The following is a 22,616-nucleotide window of genomic DNA, read 5'->3' on the forward strand; positions in this document are numbered from 1 at the left end:
ATGCGTGCGTGCGCTTGTTTTCTGCCGCTTACATGAATGGACGTATCACTGTAAACTCTATAGAAGGCATAAAAGACTCTGAAAACAGATGTTCTAAAAAAAAGAAGCAAAGTACTGCTGCATTATAAAAGGGTTAGGTAAATAGTGTAAATTACAGCGGTGTGATAGCGTTTCTCAAGAAACTACAGAGAGCAGAATCTCCACCTTAATGCGGCAGTCTTTGTATTTCTAGCCATTGTAAAGTATTGTTTTGTCATTCATTTGTAAAAGGAGAACTTCATCCATTTTCCCCCTAACATCATATAATTGCTCATTATTTATAAGGCCCAAACCGTACTTGAATGGCGAATCATTTGGCGTTTGGGCCTTATAAGATGGCACCATTTCTCTCTATACTCACTCAGAGGAGGCCTATGGATTCTTCACCCTCCCAATGACTGATTGTGGGGGTTAGCAGAGATGGAGTACTTGTAGAGAGGCTGGGGAATTGGCTATACTAAATGAAGGGGAGAAAATGTTTTTCTTTTGTCTTGAAGGGCCATGTTTTGCACAATAACAGTCTTTTCATTATGTCTGCCCACGATCTCTGTGATTCATACAGTCCGTTTGTTTACCCCAGTCACTGATACTAAAATCTGATATTTTATTTTAATTGTTTCTATGAATCTGTGACTTGACACCCATACTGTTATAAAACGAAAAGAAAAATATTTTGAAAAGAGGCCTAGATAAATGTAGATAAATGTAGCCATTTATATCATTACCACATTTGTTTACATGCTGTACGCTATCCATTCATATACTTCTGGTATGTATAGGTACTATAAGGCATTAGCCACAAAGTCGACTTTTCAACAAGTCGAGGCCTATGGAGTGTGGACAGTTCAGAAACCCGCCTACCAGTGACATCATCGGTAGGCAGGTTTGGTCATTTCTTTATTTTAATTTAATTCATTCATGCACTGTCCTGTCCTGTCCTGTCCTGCGCTGTACTGTACTGTACTGTACTGTACTGTACTGTACTGTACTGTACTGTAACATACTATATGGTTCAGTACCATAATGTACCATATTGTAGCATACTGGACCGTACTGTATCATACTGAACTGTGCCATACTGTACTATACTGTGCTGTACAATACTGTCCCATACTGTACTGTATGTGCTGTGCTGTGCCTTACCATACTGTACAGTACTGTACTGTACCATACTGTGCTGCTGTGCCCTGCGTATGTGTGTGCGCACGTGCGTGCGTGTGTGCAGTGAAAAGGGGAGGTGCCGGGGAATGAGGAAGTTGTGATGTAATTTGCGTCACAGCAAAATGTTGCGCAATAACAGTGTGTCTGACAAAAGTAATATTTGTACAGTAAATATGGCAGTTGTGGGGAAGCGATGTATAGTGCATATGGATTCGGGTGGCGTGCAGGATGTTTTGTGCATGGAGAGATGTGTGCTAACGGAGTGGTTTGGTAGGAGAAGGAGAACGAATAAATGGCCATGTGCTTGTGTACCCCCTTTCTATTAGGGTAGAAGGATGTGTATCCCCTTTCTATTAGGGTAGAAGGATAATGCAAGAGCATAGAAACAGAATACAAAAACCTTGCATTAATAAAAATGAACAATAAAAAATCCCTACCGATGATTGATGTCGCTCGTAGGCAGGTTTCTGAACTGTCCACAGTCCAGAGTGAGCAGACAGAAACAGTGCCATGTTATAATGAACATTAGTGAGGACCAATCCAATTACATGAAGATATGGTTGAGAATGGGTGAAGTGGTCCTTACATTTTTTTCCCTCCCATTTTGACAAGGACGGATTACATCAATGATGGATTACAACGATGATGTGATGGATTACCATCAATGCCGTGATGGATTACATCAGTGATGGATTAGGTCAGAAATGGATGGGTAGGGGCCACAACACCAGTCCTCCATGACCTCCCACTCACTGGCTCTCCCTCCCAGTCAAGCACAGAATTGATTTCAAAATGCTAATCACCACCTGCCTGGCCCTCGACAACCAGGCCTACCCCCGCTACCTCTCTGAACTCCGCCACCGTCACGCCCACCTCCCACTCCCTCAGGTTCGGGTAATACCATAACCTCCTCCAGGACATCCCCAGGCCACCCCTCCGGCCTATGGAACCCACTGCCAGCTCACATCAAAGCTGCAGACAGCTATCTACCGTAGTTATTTCCTAATAAAGTTGTTTTCATTTTGTTTCTGTACTCAGATAGGTGCTATATAAATTGTATATGTATTATTATTATTATTAGTAGTAGTAGTAGTAGTAGTATTACCTTGTGGAAACACAAATGGCGGTACAGTACAGTGGTTATATCCTTTAAGTGTAAACCACAACTGAACATGAATTATGGATTCAAAAGGGACAACCTTTCCACTGATATCTCTCTCTCTCCACCCTGTTCCTATATGACCAGACATGCCCTGGGGGAGCCATGTGGCTTGTGATCAATATTTATCTCCACAGTATGTCATTGATTTTCATGAGACGGCATGCACTTGATTCCCATGCACTATTCCAGTTCGCGCGTTAACTACTGTGCGCTTATACTCAGGCCTTATATTCAGGCCAATATAGGGTATTTGTATGTTTTATGTTTGCGTGTGTTTTTGTGTGCTGATGTGATGAATGCCATATCATATTCACAGCATAAAGACACATACAAAAGTGTTAATTTAACGCTACTTTTAAGTTAAATTGAAACCCGGGATTATATAGTGCATATAGTGCAGTGGTGTAGTCTGGTATACTCTATATACGTAAGTATTATGCCATGCCCACATTTTTTGGAGAAAAAAACATAGACAGTGTGACACCAAATAATTTGAGATTCTAGCAGGCATCCTACAGAGTCCCACTCTGGCCCCCTTTCTGTTCATTGTAGCGATGGACCATGCACTGAGACTCACAATCAATGGCAGAGGAGGAGGCACTGGGGTTCACTCTGGTCCCGAGGAAGTCAAGGCAAGTACACCCCATCATGGTCACTGACCCCGACAGTAGAGAAAGGAAGGGAACTACTGTTGGCAGTAGAAATGGAGTGCAGGAAGAGCGGCCTCAAGCTCCATGCCAAGAAAACAACAGTAATGACAGTCAACACAGAGGACAAAAACATTGCCACTGCTCAAGCCAGTCGAGGACTTCAAATACCTCGAGGCCTGGACAACCTCAACTGAACAGGACCTGAAGGTCCGGAGAGCACTTGCCTGGAATGCCTTGCATGGGATGAGGAGAGTGTGGAAATCAGACATGGGAGAAGACCTTAAGAGGCGGCTGTGGAGTACTGCTGTTATGTATGAGGCTGAGATATGGACAGCACAACAGGAAAGAGCCCTGGATGTAATCTAGAATGTTATGAATAGCACTAGATGGACGGACCGCATCAGAAATGTCCTCTATATGGTCTACAACTTGTCCAAACCTTTTTCAGGGGGCCATATTAGAAAATATTAAAACACCCAAGGGCCATCTCCTGACATAATGTACCTTCGGACTATAACAAAGTCACATACAGTACATACAGTATGCATCACATTTTAACGATTCTATTTAACTATCATCTTCAATATTTAACGTCAATGATCTTTTGTCAGGTGTGCGCTGTGAACAAAAAGTGTAGCTCAACTTCGACAATGGAAGTCGGGGAAACCTCCCTCGTTCAAACAGTGGGTCAAAGAGGTTCTCTCCATGATTCCCCTAGAGAAACTAAGGTACAACCGTAGTGGTTCTAAAGATAGATACATTATGACTTGGACCGCTTTCATAGAGTTTGTAGAAAGTATACCTTTCACTTAAACCCATATTCCCTTGTACAATCTGATACCTCACACCAAACCTGACATTGGGCGACCTCTGGTTAGAGGCCCTCAGTAAGTAGACAGTTGGATATAGAGCAATTTACTATCTAAACTGAAAGATGGATACAATGTATGTAACCTAGATACCATACCCTGATGGAAAATGCTGTTTATTTTATTTTATTATTATTCTTATTTTTCTTCTATGTTCATTAGTACTTTCAAAACTATTTTACTAATTACTTTTACTGTCTTGTACTGTCTGTCTTTGTTTTATTTGTCTTGTTCTGACCTTGATTGGGGGGGAGGGGGGGATATTTACATGTCGGATACAACAAAATGTATATGTTTTTTCATTTATTCATCAATAGAAATAAAAGAAAAGTGTTAAAAAAAAAGTGTAGCTCAGCCTTTTTTCAGCCATACTGTATGTCACATTACCAAATGTAACCAGATGAGGAAGGCAAAACACAAACAAAAAAAAGGAAATACAAGGAACAAGGAACACTGACAAATTATACTTAAAAAACTGTAGGTAAAATGTCCCATACTGTTGGGAGGGCCGTTCATAATACAATTCAGGTATGAAGCGGAGGACTGTATAAGATTTGTCTCAGGGCCGCTTTTGGCCTGCACTTTGGACACCCCTGCTCTATGGGGACATACCACGGGTCACAGAGAGTCAGAGAGAGTGCCTGCGTCAGGCACGAGCAGAACAGGCAAGTCAATTGACCCTTATGGGAGCCAACCCAGGGCAAAGTCAGGAGGGGAAAGAAACACACCGTAGACGGACTGCAACGTGACAGCTTAGCTAACAACACTGTAGCGCTCAAGAACCTGATGTTAGATATAGGAAAGTGTGGAGGGCAGCGAATCAATAGCAATCCAGGAGTCCCAAGTTGGTGTTGGCTAGACCTCCCTCTCACAGTAACTAGTAACTAACTGTCTGCTAATCATTAATTTTCATCCATTGACCACGTGTGACCCAACTAAACGACCACCTCTGGAAAACCTATTTACATCACTGCATCGGTATTATGTCCTCCACGATCCCAAATAAACTGTGTTTGATTCAGAGTGTCCTCGAAGGCCTCAGCAACATATATAATAACGGCAGCAACAGCAACAACACTACAGCAACAATAACCGTTTCACTTTTTTTTTACCGTGCATTTGTCCACATTTTGCACTCTGCTGCCAACGAAAAACTATTTTCATCTAAGCTTCAAGGTTTAACAGCCCAGAGTCAAGTGAAATGAAGCGTCTGGATGTGTTGCTGTGGAGAGGCGTGCTGCGTGCAATAGAAGCAAATGCTGTCCATTTACAGCGAAACGCTGTGTGTCATGATGATGAGGCTTGTTGCCTCACGTCCTCCTCTAACCTCCTGTCGTGTCTCTACGTTGCTCTCACTCTGCTTCCTATAGGCGTGCAACAGTTAATCCATCTAATCGATCATTATATAATGATCAATTATAATATATCATTTTATATCTCCAACTACGTCTGTACATCTGTAATCCACGTAACTCGAAAACCACTCGCCCCACCGACTTCAAATTCGACACACACAATCCACCCCACCACAGGGGGTGCAGAGCCCGGTGTCGAGTCGGTCGGACCCATGGTTGTCCAGAACTGCCCAAAAAGGGCCTCTGCCCGGGCTCTGCACAGGACCCCTGCCCAGTGTCCATATATGGAGCTGGCCTGTTCTGACATCATTCTGACGTCTGCATAGACTCCATATTTAGGCATGCCTGACAAAGAACTCCATATATGGGCATAATAGGGACACAGACATAAAATCTGGGTGGGCATGCATTTCCAACTTGCATCGTTCCATGTAGGCCAGTGCCCAACGGGCACCGCTGTAGAGGATCCAATGGGCACCGCTCTAGTATATAAAATATCGATAATCGGACTACAGAAAATAGCAGATTTACAGTGTGTCGCATTACAATGCGTTGTCACTTGTGACTGAGCTTATATAGATCGGCTATTTGCTGCCTATACTTTTGTATAAAACAGGGCTCAACGGTTTAACCAGAATATTCGATGTAGTCGATTATGAGTCGATTATAAAAACCAGTTAGATTTGTTCATACATTGATATAAATATTTTTGCACTGCTCCTTCCCTCTATCCTTCCAGCCGTGCTCCACCTTGTTGCTCACTGTCTGCTCAGCATGCAGGAGGGCCTTTTTCCCACCAACTCATGGGCCCGTGCACGGGGCTCTTCAGCCCTCGCTCCCTTGGTGAGCTGTTTAGAAATGCATGAATCCTCCGTGAACTACCGCTGCACCAGTGCTCCATCACTCACTCCCGCTAGCCAAGAGCTTTGTTGTGTGGGAACCACTATACAGTAATGTGCACACACGCACGCACACGCACACGCACACACACACACACACACACACACACACACACACACACACACCGATTTGTCTCTCGCTTGTTCACAGTTGATGCTTTCTCTCATCAGCAAACTAGATCATAATGCTTCTGTAGCGAGCACGAGCACTGGGATTCAACATCCCCCCCACCCCCTTATCTGGCAAATTGCACACGTCTCTCCTCCCTCTCTTCCATTGGTTTGGTCTGAAATAAAGCAGAAAAGAATGCCAAATATAGATCCTACGCCATGAGGCAAATTGTCTCATTATGTGGCCAGCGATGACAGCGGAATGGATAACAATGCAGTTTAGTGTTGCGCTGATCGCAGACTAAGTATGGGATCAAACGGCCGTGGCGACAACGTATTAGCACGCTGGTATTGACACATTCCTGGATGGGTTCCACGGCGGGAAACTGAGGCATTCCTCTCTCTCCTCATGACCAATCAGTGAGGGTTTAAGTTTACTATTGTCCATCCATCCATCCATCCATCCATCCCTCCATCCTGTAGTCGGGTCACAGGGGCAACAGCTCCTCCAGAGAGCTCCAGCCTTCCCTCTCCAGAGCAACATTACTGTAATAACTTCCTCCTGGGGGATCCCGAGGCGTTCCAAGGCCAGTGAGTCGATGTAATCACTCCAACTGCGCCTTGGTCTGCCCCCGGGGTCTCCTCCCAGTGGGACGTCGTGCATCATGGACCTCCCTAGGGAGAAGCTCGAGAGGCATCCTAACCAGATGCCCGAACCACATACAATTGTTGTGGATACAAATACTGTAAATCAACAGACACCAGGGTGTAAAATGCAAAACACCAACATAGATACAGTCACACATAGGATACTGTGGATACTATGGTACAGACATTGGTGCATGTGTCTACAGTCAGTTATTTGTTGCAACCATGCACCTCTTCATGCACGTATATTCAGACTTCCGACCCACTAGCAGGTTTTGGACAGTCGGATGCTGATTTGTGATCAAGCCCACCCCTACTAGACAGCATTCACTTGCTTGCCAAAAATAGACCCACACAGAGTACATCAAGGAAAACTCTCCTTTGCATTCACATCTGAAAAGAGCCCTTTCAAAGAAGAAATATGCTGTATGAATGCAAATATTTGTGTGACCGTTGCGTGTGTGTGATCTTTGTACTGTGTGTCTGGTGTATGCATAAATGCATTCTTCAGATGTGCATTGTGACCTCACCTTGGGCGTTTTCGTGCATTTCCCATTCCTGGCGTCCTTGATGTAGGCGATGTCCAGAAGGTCTGTCTCCTGTGCACGAGGACAAACAAACAAAACACCAGAGATGTCAACATAGAGGTTAAAACACAAGGGGCTCCATTTTCGTTCGAGCATCCTAAATACAACATTTGGGATTTAGCAGTGTTCCCCCACTAAAGTTAAAGGTATTTTGGTTACCTGTCTAAATCCCTAAAACACCTCTGTTACCTGTCACCGTGACACATGCCATTTCCTTTAAGAGATTCCGTATCCATTGCCAGTTATGCCCCCTATTACTCTATGGTTATGCCCAGTGCTATATTGCTTCATAGCCTCATGGTCTTCATGGAATTTCGGGCTTTCATTTGGTATATCGTGCGTGTAGGCCGTCTCTACGAAACGGTATCAAGCGAAAAGGAAGTAAATCGGATTAAACCCCAATTGCTGCACTATGGGGTGATGAAACTGAATGAGCAAATGGAATCGCACATGCCGCACAATTCCTGGCACAAGCCAAATAACTTCTTTGGCTACACAATTATTAAACACAATGGACACAAGGAAGTGGCAGCACTCACTTCTGCTGATTATAGGAAAATGACAAAGAGATGTGTAGGAGAATAAGGAGAGATGATGCAGCCTGACTCCATGGAGAGCACAGTGTGCACCGCTATACCAAACTAAATTTGGCATTACGGCATTACGAGTGATTTTAAACTCCACTATGCGCCTTCCCAAATGTGTGTGACCAAAATAGCAATTTAGAGGAAAGCGTGCCAACACACCCATGACCACACCTCTACCTCTAGGCGCAAATACCGGTGTCGGCATAATAGATAGCAGGTGACGCTGGACCAAAATACCATTAAGGCACAGAGCAAGCTCCCGGGCAGCGGCAGACCGTCGCGGGTAACGGCAGTGACGAAATGCTTCAGTTTAACCCTATTAAATTAAAAACATTTCCGATTTGGCGACAATTTGTGTTCATTTTTCAGAACATGGTTGGGTCGGATCAGGCTGCTGATTCAGAGGTCCTGCAGCGGTTGGCTTACAATATTTTTCATTTTCTGAAGCAGTTTTTAATTTTTTTTAAGTAATGGACACTTGTACCATTACTTGTACCAACACGCATGATCACAGAAGAAGAAAAAAAAATCCATAAGGATGAATCTGTTTACTTGCCCCAAAAGACCTAAGGCGGCAGAGAAGAAAACAAATTATTTGTTTTCTTTGTCCTTTAGCAGGCAAATGAAATGTGGTCTTTCCCAGATAACAGATGGTCTATCATTACACCCAAGTATGTGTATGAAAATACCTGCCTGGTTTTGTCATTGTGGTGATAACAATGGCAGCTTTATGATTATGAGACTCAGATGGTGAACTTTCTGCAGGCATGAGGAGGACAACGCTGTGCGTAGCCAACCACATTTCCTGTTAACTTGTTGTGTGTTTAAGACAGGGGTTCCCAAACAAATGGCTGAAATGCATATAGGGCTGAAACCCCAACGAGTATACGTTGGGGTCCGTATATACAGTATACGGACATGGGATATGACGCCACCTAGCATATATATACGTACCTGGGAAAATTTACGAAAATAATGTAGTTAGTTACTTTCCGGGACCCCCACGGGTCCCTGAGGGGCTACAACTCAATAACTCAGAGAGTGTAGCTACAAATGGAACCAAATGGACCCGTAGGGTTCCATTTGCACACTGTAAATTAACAGTTAATGCACACAAACTATAAGGCAGAGGATTTCATAGGGTAGAATGGTGCATAATGCATGTCAATGTTTTGCAATTCAAAAGGTTGAGAATCACTCATCAATATTACAGTATGAATATGCAGGACTACAAGATGTCTCTCTGCCTGTACCTATATATTCCTGTGCCTATCATCACAATAATAACCTGGATACAGCATGCCATGTGTCACCATGCATGACCAACGCCACGGTCTGTCCTACAAGAACACACGCCCACTGGGGACTGGAATTAGGGCATGAGAACTGTTCCTGGACGCACACTGTCATGCATGCACACACGCACACGCACATTGAATGTGGATTAATGATTACTTAATGATTACACTCACTCGCTCACACACACACACACACACACACACACACACACACACACACACACACACACACACACACACACACACACACACACACACACACACACACACACACACACACACACACAACGGTTCCCTGTGCTGCTGAAGTGAGTGAGTCAGGTTGGTTGCCTGGTGGGTCTCAGCTGTGTGAGCAGCAGTCAATGGAGCAGGGGTAACATTATACTGCACCAAAATGATGAGTGAACCCCTGTGTGTGTGTGTGTGTGTGTGTGTGTGTGTGTGTGTCTCTTTCTCTCTCTCCATCCGTCCCCTAATGAGAAGGGGCCACATCATGAATAGCAGCTATGATTTAACCACAAACAACTTCACCAGGGGCCTCTCACTTAACAGCATCTTAAACATGGAGCGGAACAGACCGTGACTGGACCGGACCACTCTTCCATCATTGATACAGACACCACATTTCTGCTGGTCTCCCCAGACGCCCGGAACCGGCCTTGTGCATTCTACCGAAGTGACTCTCAGGCCACTACGCCATCATCTAACCCTGGGTGGGTCAGATGGGGCCACTTCACCCCTTTTGCAACCAGATCTTATTTTAATGATGTTTGGGAGACAATAAACACTTTCCTTGGGTTTGTATATCGGTAATATGTGTTTTTAGATATTGTATTTCAATGTGTCTGTGATGTCACAGACACTGGTCTCACTTCCTACCTGGACTACATGTTGTCTCAGTAAGATAGCCAGCCTCCCCAAGGTGGGGTGGGGTGAGTGCACCAAAGCATCATTGTAATATTCCAGCAATCCAGTCAAACACACAGACTACATTATTTTCCTGCCATAGAGTTAAAAATTCAAAGTGTGCTACTGTTATCTAGTACAAATACTATTAACACTGATTGACTGGAGTTTCTTCCAGCAGCGAAATGTCCCTTTAAGGTGCAAAAAAATGGAGAGCCTTTGAAATGTACCGGAGAGAAGCTCCCCACCATCAATGTCCTGAATAGAAATGAAGACGGGTTTAATTATTAAATTAAAAAAGTCTTGACTTTCTCCGGCATGTCAAGGAGGGAGCAGCCCTCCTCTGTCCCTGTGATATTGTGCCTGTTGAAGTCCTAAGGGGTCGAAACGCTGCAGCGTTCGTTGTTGCCATTAATAAAGTAAGTCCAAGGAGCTCTAAAAAGTGCATGTGCAGAAGTTTCTTCCTTCTCCTTGGTTCACGCCATGATGCCCTGACGTCCAGCACCTGGCCTAAATACAGCCATGTGTACACAATCCTCTGTGTGAATGTGAACCATCCATCCATCCATCCACCAGGTTCATTCCTTGCATGCTAATTCTCTAGCCAGTAATGGGATTTGCAGCAGCAAATACATGCAACCCTGCATGACCACACTGAAGAGCCCTGCAGGCATCCATCCACACTCCACTAACCCCATCCCTCAATCAGCCTGCACATCTCTCTCCCCCCCTCTCCTCTCTCCAAGAACGAGAGGGGACATGATGTGGAAAATTTAGCAGGCCTAAAGTGTGTGTGTGTGTGTGTGTGTGTGTGTGTGTGTGTGTGTGTGTGTGTGTCCAACCAGTGTTATCAGGGGAGATGTGGATCAACAGGGGCTATACTCAATCTTCAGCCTCTATCTCAGTATAACTGCACCTTCTCCAGGCAATAGTGGCAGACACACACACACACACACACACACACACACACACACACACACACACACACACACACACACACACACGTGCATATACGTTCCGCACGCATGCATTCTCTCTCATGCGCGCAGGCATGCACAAGTACTTTGTTCACCTTGGAAAATGTAATTAGATAATAATAGGTATAATATTTATAAGATTACCTATGATGTTCACTGAATTACGCATTCTATATTATTAATATTATTAGCAGAGAGCGAGAGAGAGAGGAGCCGAGAAACGCCACAGAAACGTCTCTGCTTTTGCATGTGATTATCGTGACAGACAAGACAGTGGAATTTTCATTTCATTTTATTCCTTATACAAAGATACCAATGCCTAGCCATGTATCTCAAATTTAGTCAAATAAAAATTGAATTAAGGAATATAAAATGCCTTTTATATTCTTTCTATATCAGCAATTCATTGAGACACTTCAGCTCAGGATTAAGCATTTACCATTTATTGCAAAGCTATTGCATTTATTTTGGCTCATGCGACATTACAGATTACCTGTGCAACATATACACAATCTGAGATCACAAATCCCCCAGAGCAGAACATAAGATGAACAATGTAATGTATACTACATTCATACTGTATACCACATAGATACAGAAAGCTGTATAAGGCTATGGGACTTTCAGTTTTAAATCTCAAATCGAAATTGGCGTAAATAAAAAGAACGTTTTTGCTACTCACCAAAACAAAGGCGGGTTGTGTCATTAGAAAGCCTACTTTCCTTAGTGGATGCACTCTGAGCCCCCCACCACACGTATAAACGGTACTTTTTGGCCAGAAAGGAATTTTTTTCACCGGGGGAAAATATTCTCTATGAGGCAGTTCTCTGGGCAATATCGGTAGATATGACCGTAGAAGCAGTAGAAGGCTATGGACCAGAGCTATGTATCACATATAGAACAACCCATAAATCACATTATAAATCACAGAATCACGGATTACTAAATGCCACAGGACGGGGAGGTGGCGGGAATTTGAACATCGACATCTGAACTACTGTCTCGGCTAGCATGTAGAATGAACGCCTGCCTTTTATAGCACCACAAGGAGGCCAAGTTATGTCTTCAGATTTCATACAAATGTCACGCAAATCGGTAGACATGATCAATATAGTCATGTGATCAAGACGGATCTGTTTGAAATTTCATATTCCATCCTGATTGGCTAAGATTGACATCCAAGTTTGCAGGATTGGCTCGTTTTTAACAAAATTACGCAAATCATGAATGCAGGGTCCGATTGCAGTGAAATATCGCACCTTTTCTAGTTTCTCCGTGTGGAAACCTCCGTAGATAGGGGAGGCGGACATTATTAAAGAACTCTATCCCTGTCTGACTGAAATACGCATTTCACCGTCCCTGAGAGAGAGAGATAAAAAGAGAGTCAAAGGTTAACACCTCCGTTGGGCCAGTAAATGGCTACCTTTGAAGTCTCTTTGGAGAGGCCGCGCATGGTGTGAGGCCCTGGTGGAACAGTGGGGTTCCAGGATGAAGCGCCACAGTGGGGTCTGCGCGGTGCCCTCGAGGGGCCCCGTCATTCAGCCACACAGCTCTGCGCCGATACTCAGTATCGTATAGAGTGGAAAAGAGTCCACACCGAACCCACACGACTGAAAGCAACCACGGCAATCACAGCAAAGCAGCCATCCTGCAGCAGCCTTGCGGGGTGTGGGGTCACACAGTGTGACACTGACATGGATGGAACGTGTCACGCCTAAATGCTCTCTAAACAACTTTTATTTCATCCTAGACGCGGAATGGACTCGGAAACTTTTTTATTGGCAAGCATGGGGTACTGGTATACGTTACAAGGCTTTGACACCTGGTGCTCTGGAAACCCTGTATATCTATCTATAAACGCACCAAGTCTGTGTGTGTGTGTGTGTGTGTGTGTGTGTGTGTGTGTGCATGTCTGTAATCCACGTAACTCGATAACCGTTTGTCCCATCAACTTCAAATTTTCCACACGCGTTCCACACCACCACAGGGAGTGTATTGCCTGGCCCTGAGTCGATAAGACCCACGGTTGTCCAGAACCGCCACAAAAGGCCTCTGTCCAGAGCCTGGGCAGAGGCCTTTTGTGGCGGTAGATCTCCATATATGGAGCTGGCCTGTACTGACATCACAATATGTTCCAACATCTGCATAGACTCCAACATGGGCATGCCTAACCAAGGACTCCATATATGGGCATAAAAGAGACACAGACATAATAACTGGGTGGGGCATGATGGCATAAAAGGGACACAGACACACACCACTTCAGGCCTATATGCATTTCGGCCATTTGAAAATAGTCGATGTACAAGCTCACAATGTGTCGCGACGCATTGTGAGCTTTACAGTAGATCTGCTATTTTCTAAAGATTATTATACATTTGAAAATTTTAAATGGGACATTCTGCACAATGAATAAATTGTGTAAATCAGATCCTGTCCTCTTACAAAACCCATGTCAATATCAGGTACACTTGAAACTACTCAATGTGTTTACAATCATGTGACTGCATCTGTCTGTTGTGTATGTGTGATGTATAACATGTGGGGCTGTATATAGCTCCTGCCATGACACAACATAAAAGGACCCAGTCAGCTTTCTGCTGCAGCCTGCTGACGTGTGGCTGGCGCATGATGCATGCCGGCACATCTGAAGACGAGCCAACGCCTGCGACAAATGAGTGTTCCAGTGAGGCTGGAGTAACACAGCCAAAGCCAGCACACACAGTGTTAACTAATGTCATGTACATGACATTACATGCGTTGCACATGCGGTACTGTAGTACCGTACACGCACAGAAGTACGTACAGACACTTGCATCTTTCACTTCAATCATCTATTTCCCAGTGACATCTGTGCATTTATGACTGTCGCCTCGCTCCTTCTATCTCTCAGATTATTATAGCCTCTCTCTCTCTCTCTCTCTCTCTCTCTCTCTCTCTCTCTCTCCCTCCTGGGGCAGATGCGCTCAAAACAGTGAGTGGGGCCGCAGCCCATTAAGATCCAAGGCACGTCCAGGAAACCGGCGAGGGTTCTACTGAAAAAAAACCCCGACTGAAATTAATGAACATGTTGAACGTGGGTGAAGCGAGGCCCTGTGGCAATGTTTCTGCTCCTCCATGTTTGTCTATCTCTACTGAAGGGGGTCACTTCCTCTGCTCTTCAAACAACAACATCCAAATCAAATTCCTCCACCACACAGCAGCAGTTTATTTGTATAGCACAACAAGGCAGCTCAAAGTGCTTTACACAAAACATTTTAGACAAAGTGCCAACAAATTCAATAGAAAATGAGAATACCGGTAAGCTAAATTAAAACAATAATACGAGAATACATTTATTATGCATTGCACAAGAAATGAATCAAAGAACCTGAGTAAAAGGCAGCGGCAAACATAAAAGTCTATCCAGATATGGTGCATAAAAAACAAATGCTGCTTCGACACATTTAGTTTCGAAACGAGAGGAGGTTACCTGCATGGTTTTGTAATTCCCAGCATATAATGCTGTATAGACACGGGATATCAATGTGCTGCGGAGTACATTTGTTTTCACCAGAGGCCAATTTGATGAAAATGTGAAATGAAGTGAATTGAATAAGATATTCTTCGTTGGACTTCCACAATGCAGAGCGTCTCTGATTGGGCAGGTTGGGCTGAGATATTGGGCGGGTTGGGCTGAGATCAAAGAACATTGTCGCACTCGGGCGTTAATGAGCTTCCCAGACTTACTGGCCAGCGAAGACGCTCCAGTGCATGGCTGTATTTTTGGGTAGGGATGTCTGTCACAATTGTTACATCATTACCTGATCGCAATTAGTTGAGCCAAGCACAATTATTTAGCATAATAGTTTGAATTGTTACCATTGATAGGTACAAAACAGCTAGATGAAATTAGGACAATGTCATATTTCCAATTTTCCATCAATATTTCCACATCGTTGTCCTCACTCTTTTAGCCACTTTCAACTGAAGTCTCCCGGCATTTAGGGCAACTTTTTCTTTTTAATCAAAAACCTTCACAAATAGTGAAATTATTAATTATCTAAGCTAAAATTGGGTCGCAACACAATGTATAAAAAGTATAATATTTGTAGTTTTATACAATAAAAGCTGCACTATGTAACTTTTCTCTTCTAGCCAAGATTTGAACCTGGAATTCTGCACTATAGTGCAGGACATTTTTAACATTGCACTGATGCTCAGTGTTATTTGTATGAGAATGAATGGTCACAGGAGAGAAGGATGAGGATGTGATGTTAGGGCAGGGTTTCTCAAACCCAGAGGTCCTTGCAGGGGGTTATAGGTTTCTCTCTCCCTAGTACCTAAAGTTTGAGAATTCTGTACTAGTACTTAATCTAATCTAACAACTAATATGATCTTCTCTGATGGGGATCCCTGTGGGGCACAAAGATATTTCGGATTGGCACAGGAAATGTTTTGAGAAGCACTTGTATAATTCGGCCTGTCCAGAGGAACGGCGGGTGGGAGGGAAGGCAGTGGTCTTTAGGGCAGACTGACAGCGGCTGGCTCATTTACAAGCTCTGCTGTATGCTTAACAGCTTCCATGCTTCCAAATGGATGTGTACTCCACAGGGCTCTGGGCGGGGGGGGGGGGGGGTCGCTGCTGGAATGGAGTGATGAATGAATCAGCGTTAACTTCGTCGACTAAAACTGTGACGAAAAGTTTTTCGTTGACCACCTACCTGACTAAATAAAAACGAAGGGCCCTATCTTGTGCGCGGCCTTAAAACCTCTTGAGCCCCAATCCCCCGCCGGGGGCAGAGGCTGTCCACCTCATGAACAGCTCTCAGCGGGTAAATGGGGCTGGTCAAGGTCTTAGGTTCCAACTCCGATATTTTTTATTTTACCTCCCGGATCCCCCTGGGGTTTTAACCCATATCTTCTATCCTATACTTAGTAGCCATATTTATTATTCGACTATTTTGAAAAACATTTAGAAATTGTTCAACTAGCCGATCTACATGTTGTGAGCTTGTAGATCGGCTATTTGAAATATTTATAAACGTTTTTAAAAACTGTAAAATGGCAAAGAAGTTTAGGGAAGCGGTGCGCAAGTTTGGACCCTAAGGGCTCCATTTTTGTCGCCGCCTTTACCCGCAAATTAGAAATACTATAATAATGTGGAAAAAAGAAACCTAACATGTGTATTGTGTATATTGTGTATATGCAAAAGAGCTTGGTGAAAGCGCACCGGCGGGAGAAACTATTATAAAATAGCCCAATATTACAGAGCACACAAATCCTGAAGCTCAAAGCTTTCTGCAGAACTGAAGCCAAGAACATTTGGCTTCAGTACAAAACATGTCTATGAAGGAACAGTCATTTATCTTTTAACCAATTAAACCCTGTAGCCTTCGTTGACCGAGGACTCCTTATTTCCCTCTATGCCCACACCCTTTGTCGAGAATAGCTGATCTACAAGCTTGGCTATATTTCTGGCGAGTGGAACATTCGTCAGAAATATAGCCAAGCTTGGGCATGCATGTCAGCAGCTGTTACTGTATGACATGAATGCCCGGAATTGGTCAAAACCGTGCATCTCTTAAATCAGAGTGCTGGTCTTTCATGCTTGCCATTACAGTAGGGCTATTGTGCGGGCTACCACCCCCCCACCCCCCCACCCACCTCTCTCGTGTCTTGTGTACTCTGTGGCTCCAAAATAAGTGGTGACAAACACACTGTGTCATGCCATGAGCTGCATTCTGGGACCGTCACCAGAGCAAGAAGAGAAGCCTGGGGGGTGGCGGGGTGGAAATGTGATATGACAGGTCTGTCAAGACTACAGCCTCATTTATTCTTATTGTATGATGTGTGTCGCGTGCCAGAAATAGCCGTTCTGCAAGCTCACAACATGTCGCAACTAGATCGTAGATCCGCTATTTTTGGCGTGCGACACCGTCGTACGGCGGAGTGTAATCTCAGAGCATTGGGCAGAACACACTGCAGGTGCAAGGCTTCAAATTCAGCTGAAGAGAGAATAAGATTTTTCACATGCGATATCGGACTGCCAGTGGTCAGATATTTCACTTTGGCAGCACAATATTTTTGCATCTCTATTAAGTTTATCATTCCGCAACAGTGGGCACTCTTTCCACTATAATCTGGGATCTGGAACTGCTGTGATTGGCTTCAGGTTAATGTTGCGAATAGTGAGGGTGAACTGTTCTGCGTGAAATTAAATGTATTGTCGAATTAAATGGGAATTTATTTAGGAAACTAACAGTGTTGTGCAGCCCAAATTGAAAGAGTTGCATCGTGCGAGCATTCAACTGTCCTCTGCTCCCTGAATGGTACAAGGGTTTACAAGGACCCATTTGACTCAGGGTTGATGAGACTTTTGGGGAGCACAAATGGAGCGTTGACATCGTTGGAGCATGGAGACTAAATTGTGATTGAACCAGCGGTTCTCAAAGCGTGGTCCAGGGACCACCAGGGGGTTACACACTTTTTTCGGAGTCTGTGGCAAAATACAATTTCGGGGGTGCTTTGCTTGACATGAAAATGTTTTGGAAGCACTGAGCTATGCGCTGCAGCGTCACCAGCTGTCTTATCTTCCTGCAGAGCCGTAACGGTGGTCTCTCTTAGATCACAAAGTCACACATCCCTCGAGTCATCATGACTCATGCCTGATTTATACTTCAACATACGACGGAGCATACATTAAGCAAAACTTGAAAAGCCGAGCAAGAGAGAGAAAGAGGGGGAGAGCTGGCTCGAGGGCTTCTGTGAGAGGGGAATGTAGGAGGGAATTCATAGGGTAAAATGAAATACTTTATGCTGTATGTGTGTCATTCGGTGACGTTTGTATGTGAATAATGCACTTCCACATTTGCACTCGATATAAAATGTGTACCTGTACGTGTGTGTCTGTGTAGAGATAAAATTAACTGTACGTACATTATTGCATACAGTATGTGTGTATGTGTGTATGTGTGCATGTTTTTGTGTGCGTTTGATCGGCTAGTTTCAGCGAAGAAAGTTGGTGTAGAGGTGAGGAAAATACATAGGGTTAAGTTGTTAATTTCCGCCCCTTTATTATTGACTATTCTTCAGCTATTGACTGTATGCTATTGACACGGAGACTGTTTTGCAAATACAGATCATTCTAGGGGTCCTTGACATGAAATAGTTCAACCTGTTCAATCACAGGTTTACGCAGCGAATAAAATATGTGTGAAATTATGTGGTGCAAGCTTAATTCCCAAGAATTACATTTTAATTAGAACAAGAACAAATATCAAATAGATATCCAACCCAAATCCCCCTCACCTTACTCCCTCCAGTTTCATTATCTCTCTGGGTTTAAGCCCCTTTATTATTGACTATTCTTAAGCTTCAGCTATTGACTGTATGGAATTGACACAAACAAAGGCTGTTTTGCACATACGTCATACTCAATTATTATAGTCAATAATGATCAGGCTCACATGTTGAACAAGCCTAAGTGTATTTCTCTGCGGCTCTCATTGAAAAGGTAGAAGCACGTATACTTTCATTTGGACATGAGTCAGCTTTTATGAGATATGCAGTGCTCAAATGAGCTTGGCAGGAGTCTCAGGATGGCTCACTCAAATAGCTCCAATGCAATTTAGGAGAGCTCCAGCAAGTACGAGTGGATTCAACATAGCTATTTAACCCATTCTGACCGGGCACCCATTTTGGTGTTAGCATCATGTTATGCTTTACCTATTGAAAAATAGCAGATCTACAAGCTCATATCGCGCCACCGAGTGGCGCGATACGAGCTTGTAGGTCTGCTATTTTTGAAAAATTCGAAGAACGACTGACATTTTTAGAATCTGATCTCAGGTCAGAATGGGTTCATCAGACCAGTGTGTGTCCAGTGGAAACCTCGTATGAATCTGATCTCAGGTCAGAATGGGTTAATCACACATACTGTAGTTGCACGAGACAAAGAAACACCCACTGCCATATCATCATGCAGATGATGTAGGAAACAGAACACACTGCCGTATCATCATGCAGATGTATAGGAAACACAACACACTGCCGTATCATCATGCAGATGATGTAGGAAACACAACACAGAGGAGGAGAATGAATGGATGGATGGCAGGCAGGCAGGCAGCGAGCCAGCGAGGGATTCTGCATGCAGTGGACCTTTAATGATGGAGTGCCGTGATTTTTTCCACCCTAAAACATGATCATCAGGTATTATAAGAAGGAAGAATTATTTCTAAAAAGTGGTACAGTATTTGTTCAAATGTAATTTGTATGTGGACGCCTGGTTTGCCTGGTGATGGGTGGTGATCCACCTGAACTGAAGCCGGAGGGGTTAGCGGAGGGGATGATATTGTGATGTCACTATATCACGTTATTTTTTCATTGGCACGTTTGAGGTTTCAGGCTGAGGTTTCAGCCTCCAGGAAGAAACCCCAAATAATAACACATAACAACCATAACAACAACATAACAACACATACTGTAACAACCACACCAAGGGGTCTAATGACGTACTGTTACCTCATAAACACATGAAAAACTGGAAAAAACACGGCACTCCACCTTTAAAGTGACACGCATTCGCTATTAGACCCATTATTTGTTTACAAAAATTGGGACTGGGCGCACGGGTGACTGTTTCATGTAATCAATTCCCAACAGATCTCCAAACCTGTTGTTTTGGGGAGCGCTGGTTTCAGTTCATTCAACCTCCTCTTGTGTGTTGGCTAGTGAGATGCACCCTATAGGAGACATTTATACTTCAAAGCGCAACAGCATTGCGCACAGAGAACAGCTGATATAAGCTCACATCACATCACGGATGCGACTATTGTGAGTGTAGAGGTCTGCGTGCGCGACACCATCGCGGGACGAAGCATAAATTATACTTGATGGGCTGCAGGTGCGCGTGCAGCCATGGGCAACCAGGCTCTGCTACCGTGATCATGAGTGCACCTCCCGTTCTTATGACAGCGACTGGAGGTGGGACAACTGCTTTGAATTACTATTATTGTTCACACACAACAGAAACCAATGGATTATATATTTGAGTGAGAGAATACAATAAAAATCCTAATTATTCTTCCTCCACACTGGGAGAAAAACAGCATCTGAAAGTTTGATGGGGCATTTTTTACACGCGAGTGCAGCTAGAACTTTTCCATTGCATCGTATGAGAGGCAGGGTTCTTCTGCTGCCCGTATGCGCGTGCATACTGTTTCTTATCAGTGTGATGTCGTCTGTTAAGGTGTTCCCAAAACACTGGGATCCATTTGTGGGTCGCAGACACATTTTTATCCCTTTATTTTTGTGTTTAAATTTGGTTTTAAATTATTATTATTATTTCAAAACATTTTCAAAAACATTCCCAAAAAAGAAACATTTTCCATTAATTAAAAACAATAATTTAATGAAGAAATAAAAATCAAAATCAAAGAAATTGCATAAATTAGAAAACAATGTTTAAGTAGTGGTAGTGAAAATAGCCAATCTAGAAGCTCACAACGTGGCACGAAGCGACGCTTTGTGAGCTTGTAGATCTGATATTTTCACTAGTTAGGGTCCCGCGCGGGGAGACAGCAAATCTCTCTTTTGTGTCACGGGCTATAAAACGCCTGGGAACCAGTGGCCTATAGGCCCTGGGTAATGACTTATATGCCTGGGAACCAGTGGCCTATAGGCCCTGGGTAATGACTTATACGCCTGGGAACCAGTGGCCTATAGGCCCTGGGTAATGACTTATACGCCTGGGAACCAGTGGCCTATAGGCCCTGGGTAATGACTTATACGCCTGGGAACCAGTGGCCTATAGGCCCTGGGTAATGACTTATACGCCTGGGAACCAGTGGCCTATAGGCCCTGGGTAATGACTTCTCAGAGGAAATGCGGTGCATGTGGGGAGGATAGAATATGTATCAAGTGACCAACTCCCATCAAAGGTGAATTAGACCCGCATCGGCTCCAGGCAAGCTCAAAGGTAATTTCCCTGTCCCGGTCCTACCACTTCCACACAGCCTGCCTCAAGAATTTATTGGACCGATAAACCACCATCGCTACACCTTACACACTTCCATGATGGCCCCAGAGGGGTATTTCAGTTTTTCCTTTTTTTTCTCCTTCTTGTCAACAGGCTTTCCAATCTCACAAAGAATTGGTCCCGATGGACTGGATGGAGATCACATAGTCATTTCAACAACACTTCACAGCATGGACCGTATAATACAGGTCCCTTTTCACACCCAGAGCTAACGCTGAAATGAGAAATAATATATTTTGAATAGGAGTGGATTCAATAACATTGAATCAAATGACCTTCCGTTCAATCACATGGGTTTACACAGTGTATAAAATACGGGTGAAATTGTGGTGGACGCTTAATTCCCATTGATTACATTTTAAATAACAGAACAAGAATAGGATTAGGAGTGAAAGTCAAATAACAAAACGAATATCCAACACAAATCCCCCCCCCCCCATCTCCCTCTCTCCCTCCAGTTTCATTATCTCTCTGCTCACCGACTCTATCACAAATAAAGTAGAAATAAAATTATATTCATGATGTGTGACAGAGCGGTCTCTGGTGTAGATTGTGTGCGCACTGATGATCTCAGAAAGTTTCATCAGCTCCGTCTGCTTCCGTATCCTATCCATCTACCAGCTCATTGTTTACTTTCTCCACAATCTGTCAAGCGACACTAGCCCTCATGCATATCGTAGTACAAGGCCTGAGGCCTTGTGGCATATGCTACAGTGGATGCATATGCATGCCACTTTCCAATTGCCGTTGGTGGAGGATCGACTTCAGATTTCCCTGCTGTCTTTTGTCTGTCAGAGGCATTATTTAATCTAAGGTCCCGGCTGTCCTGTATTGCAGGTTGAAGTTCGGCTCTGATGAACACACCTATACAATACCAGACACTCATCATCACATTCACAAGGTCCCTTTACGTTTCCCATCTCAAAAACGAATGCAGTGCAACACACAGTGATATAGAACCATGAAAAAGCTGCATAGTCTTCCATCACAGATTGTTTAAAGAAATTAAAGAAATCTCAGGTGATTCTGTGTAATTATGTAATATCACAGGAGCAGAGCCACACCACTAAACTGAATGCAATAACAATGCAATAAATGGTAAATGGTTAAACCAGAGGTGAAGTGTCTAACTAGTGACTAGTTGACAAACTAATATCTCACTGATTGCCAAACAGTTGCTCGGGACTCATCTTTGGTTGTGAGATTTTTTCAAATTTTATCTCACGATTTTCCAACCCATTTTTTCACCAAGTGTCAATTACCTGGGTGCAACACTTCCTCTGCCAACCTGGGGGGCAGACCAGTTCCTTTCCCCTCCATCAGGCGCCCTGGCTGGCCAGGGGGAG

General features: G+C 43.8%; 1 protein-coding gene across 3 annotated transcripts in view; it reads right to left on the reverse strand.

The window, feature by feature from the left end:
* Positions 1-22,616, reverse strand: part of LOC308334756 (1-phosphatidylinositol 4,5-bisphosphate phosphodiesterase beta-1-like) — a 206,411-nt gene that overhangs the window by 150,183 nt on the left and 33,612 nt on the right. For all 3 annotated transcript variants that reach the window (XR_013965916.1, XM_080791569.1, XM_080791570.1), the window contains exon 3: positions 7,425-7,493. Coding sequence is in view for 2 of the 3 variants with exons in the window: in XM_080791569.1 (XP_080647695.1) it covers positions 7,425-7,493 (69 nt within the window). In the remaining variant the exon portion in view is untranslated. The remainder of the gene's footprint in view (positions 1-7,424; positions 7,494-22,616) is intronic.

This window comes from Protomyctophum bolini (assembly GCF_963924005.1).
Source record: "Protomyctophum bolini genome assembly, chromosome: 19".
NCBI lineage: Eukaryota > Metazoa > Chordata > Actinopteri > Myctophiformes > Myctophidae > Protomyctophum > Protomyctophum bolini.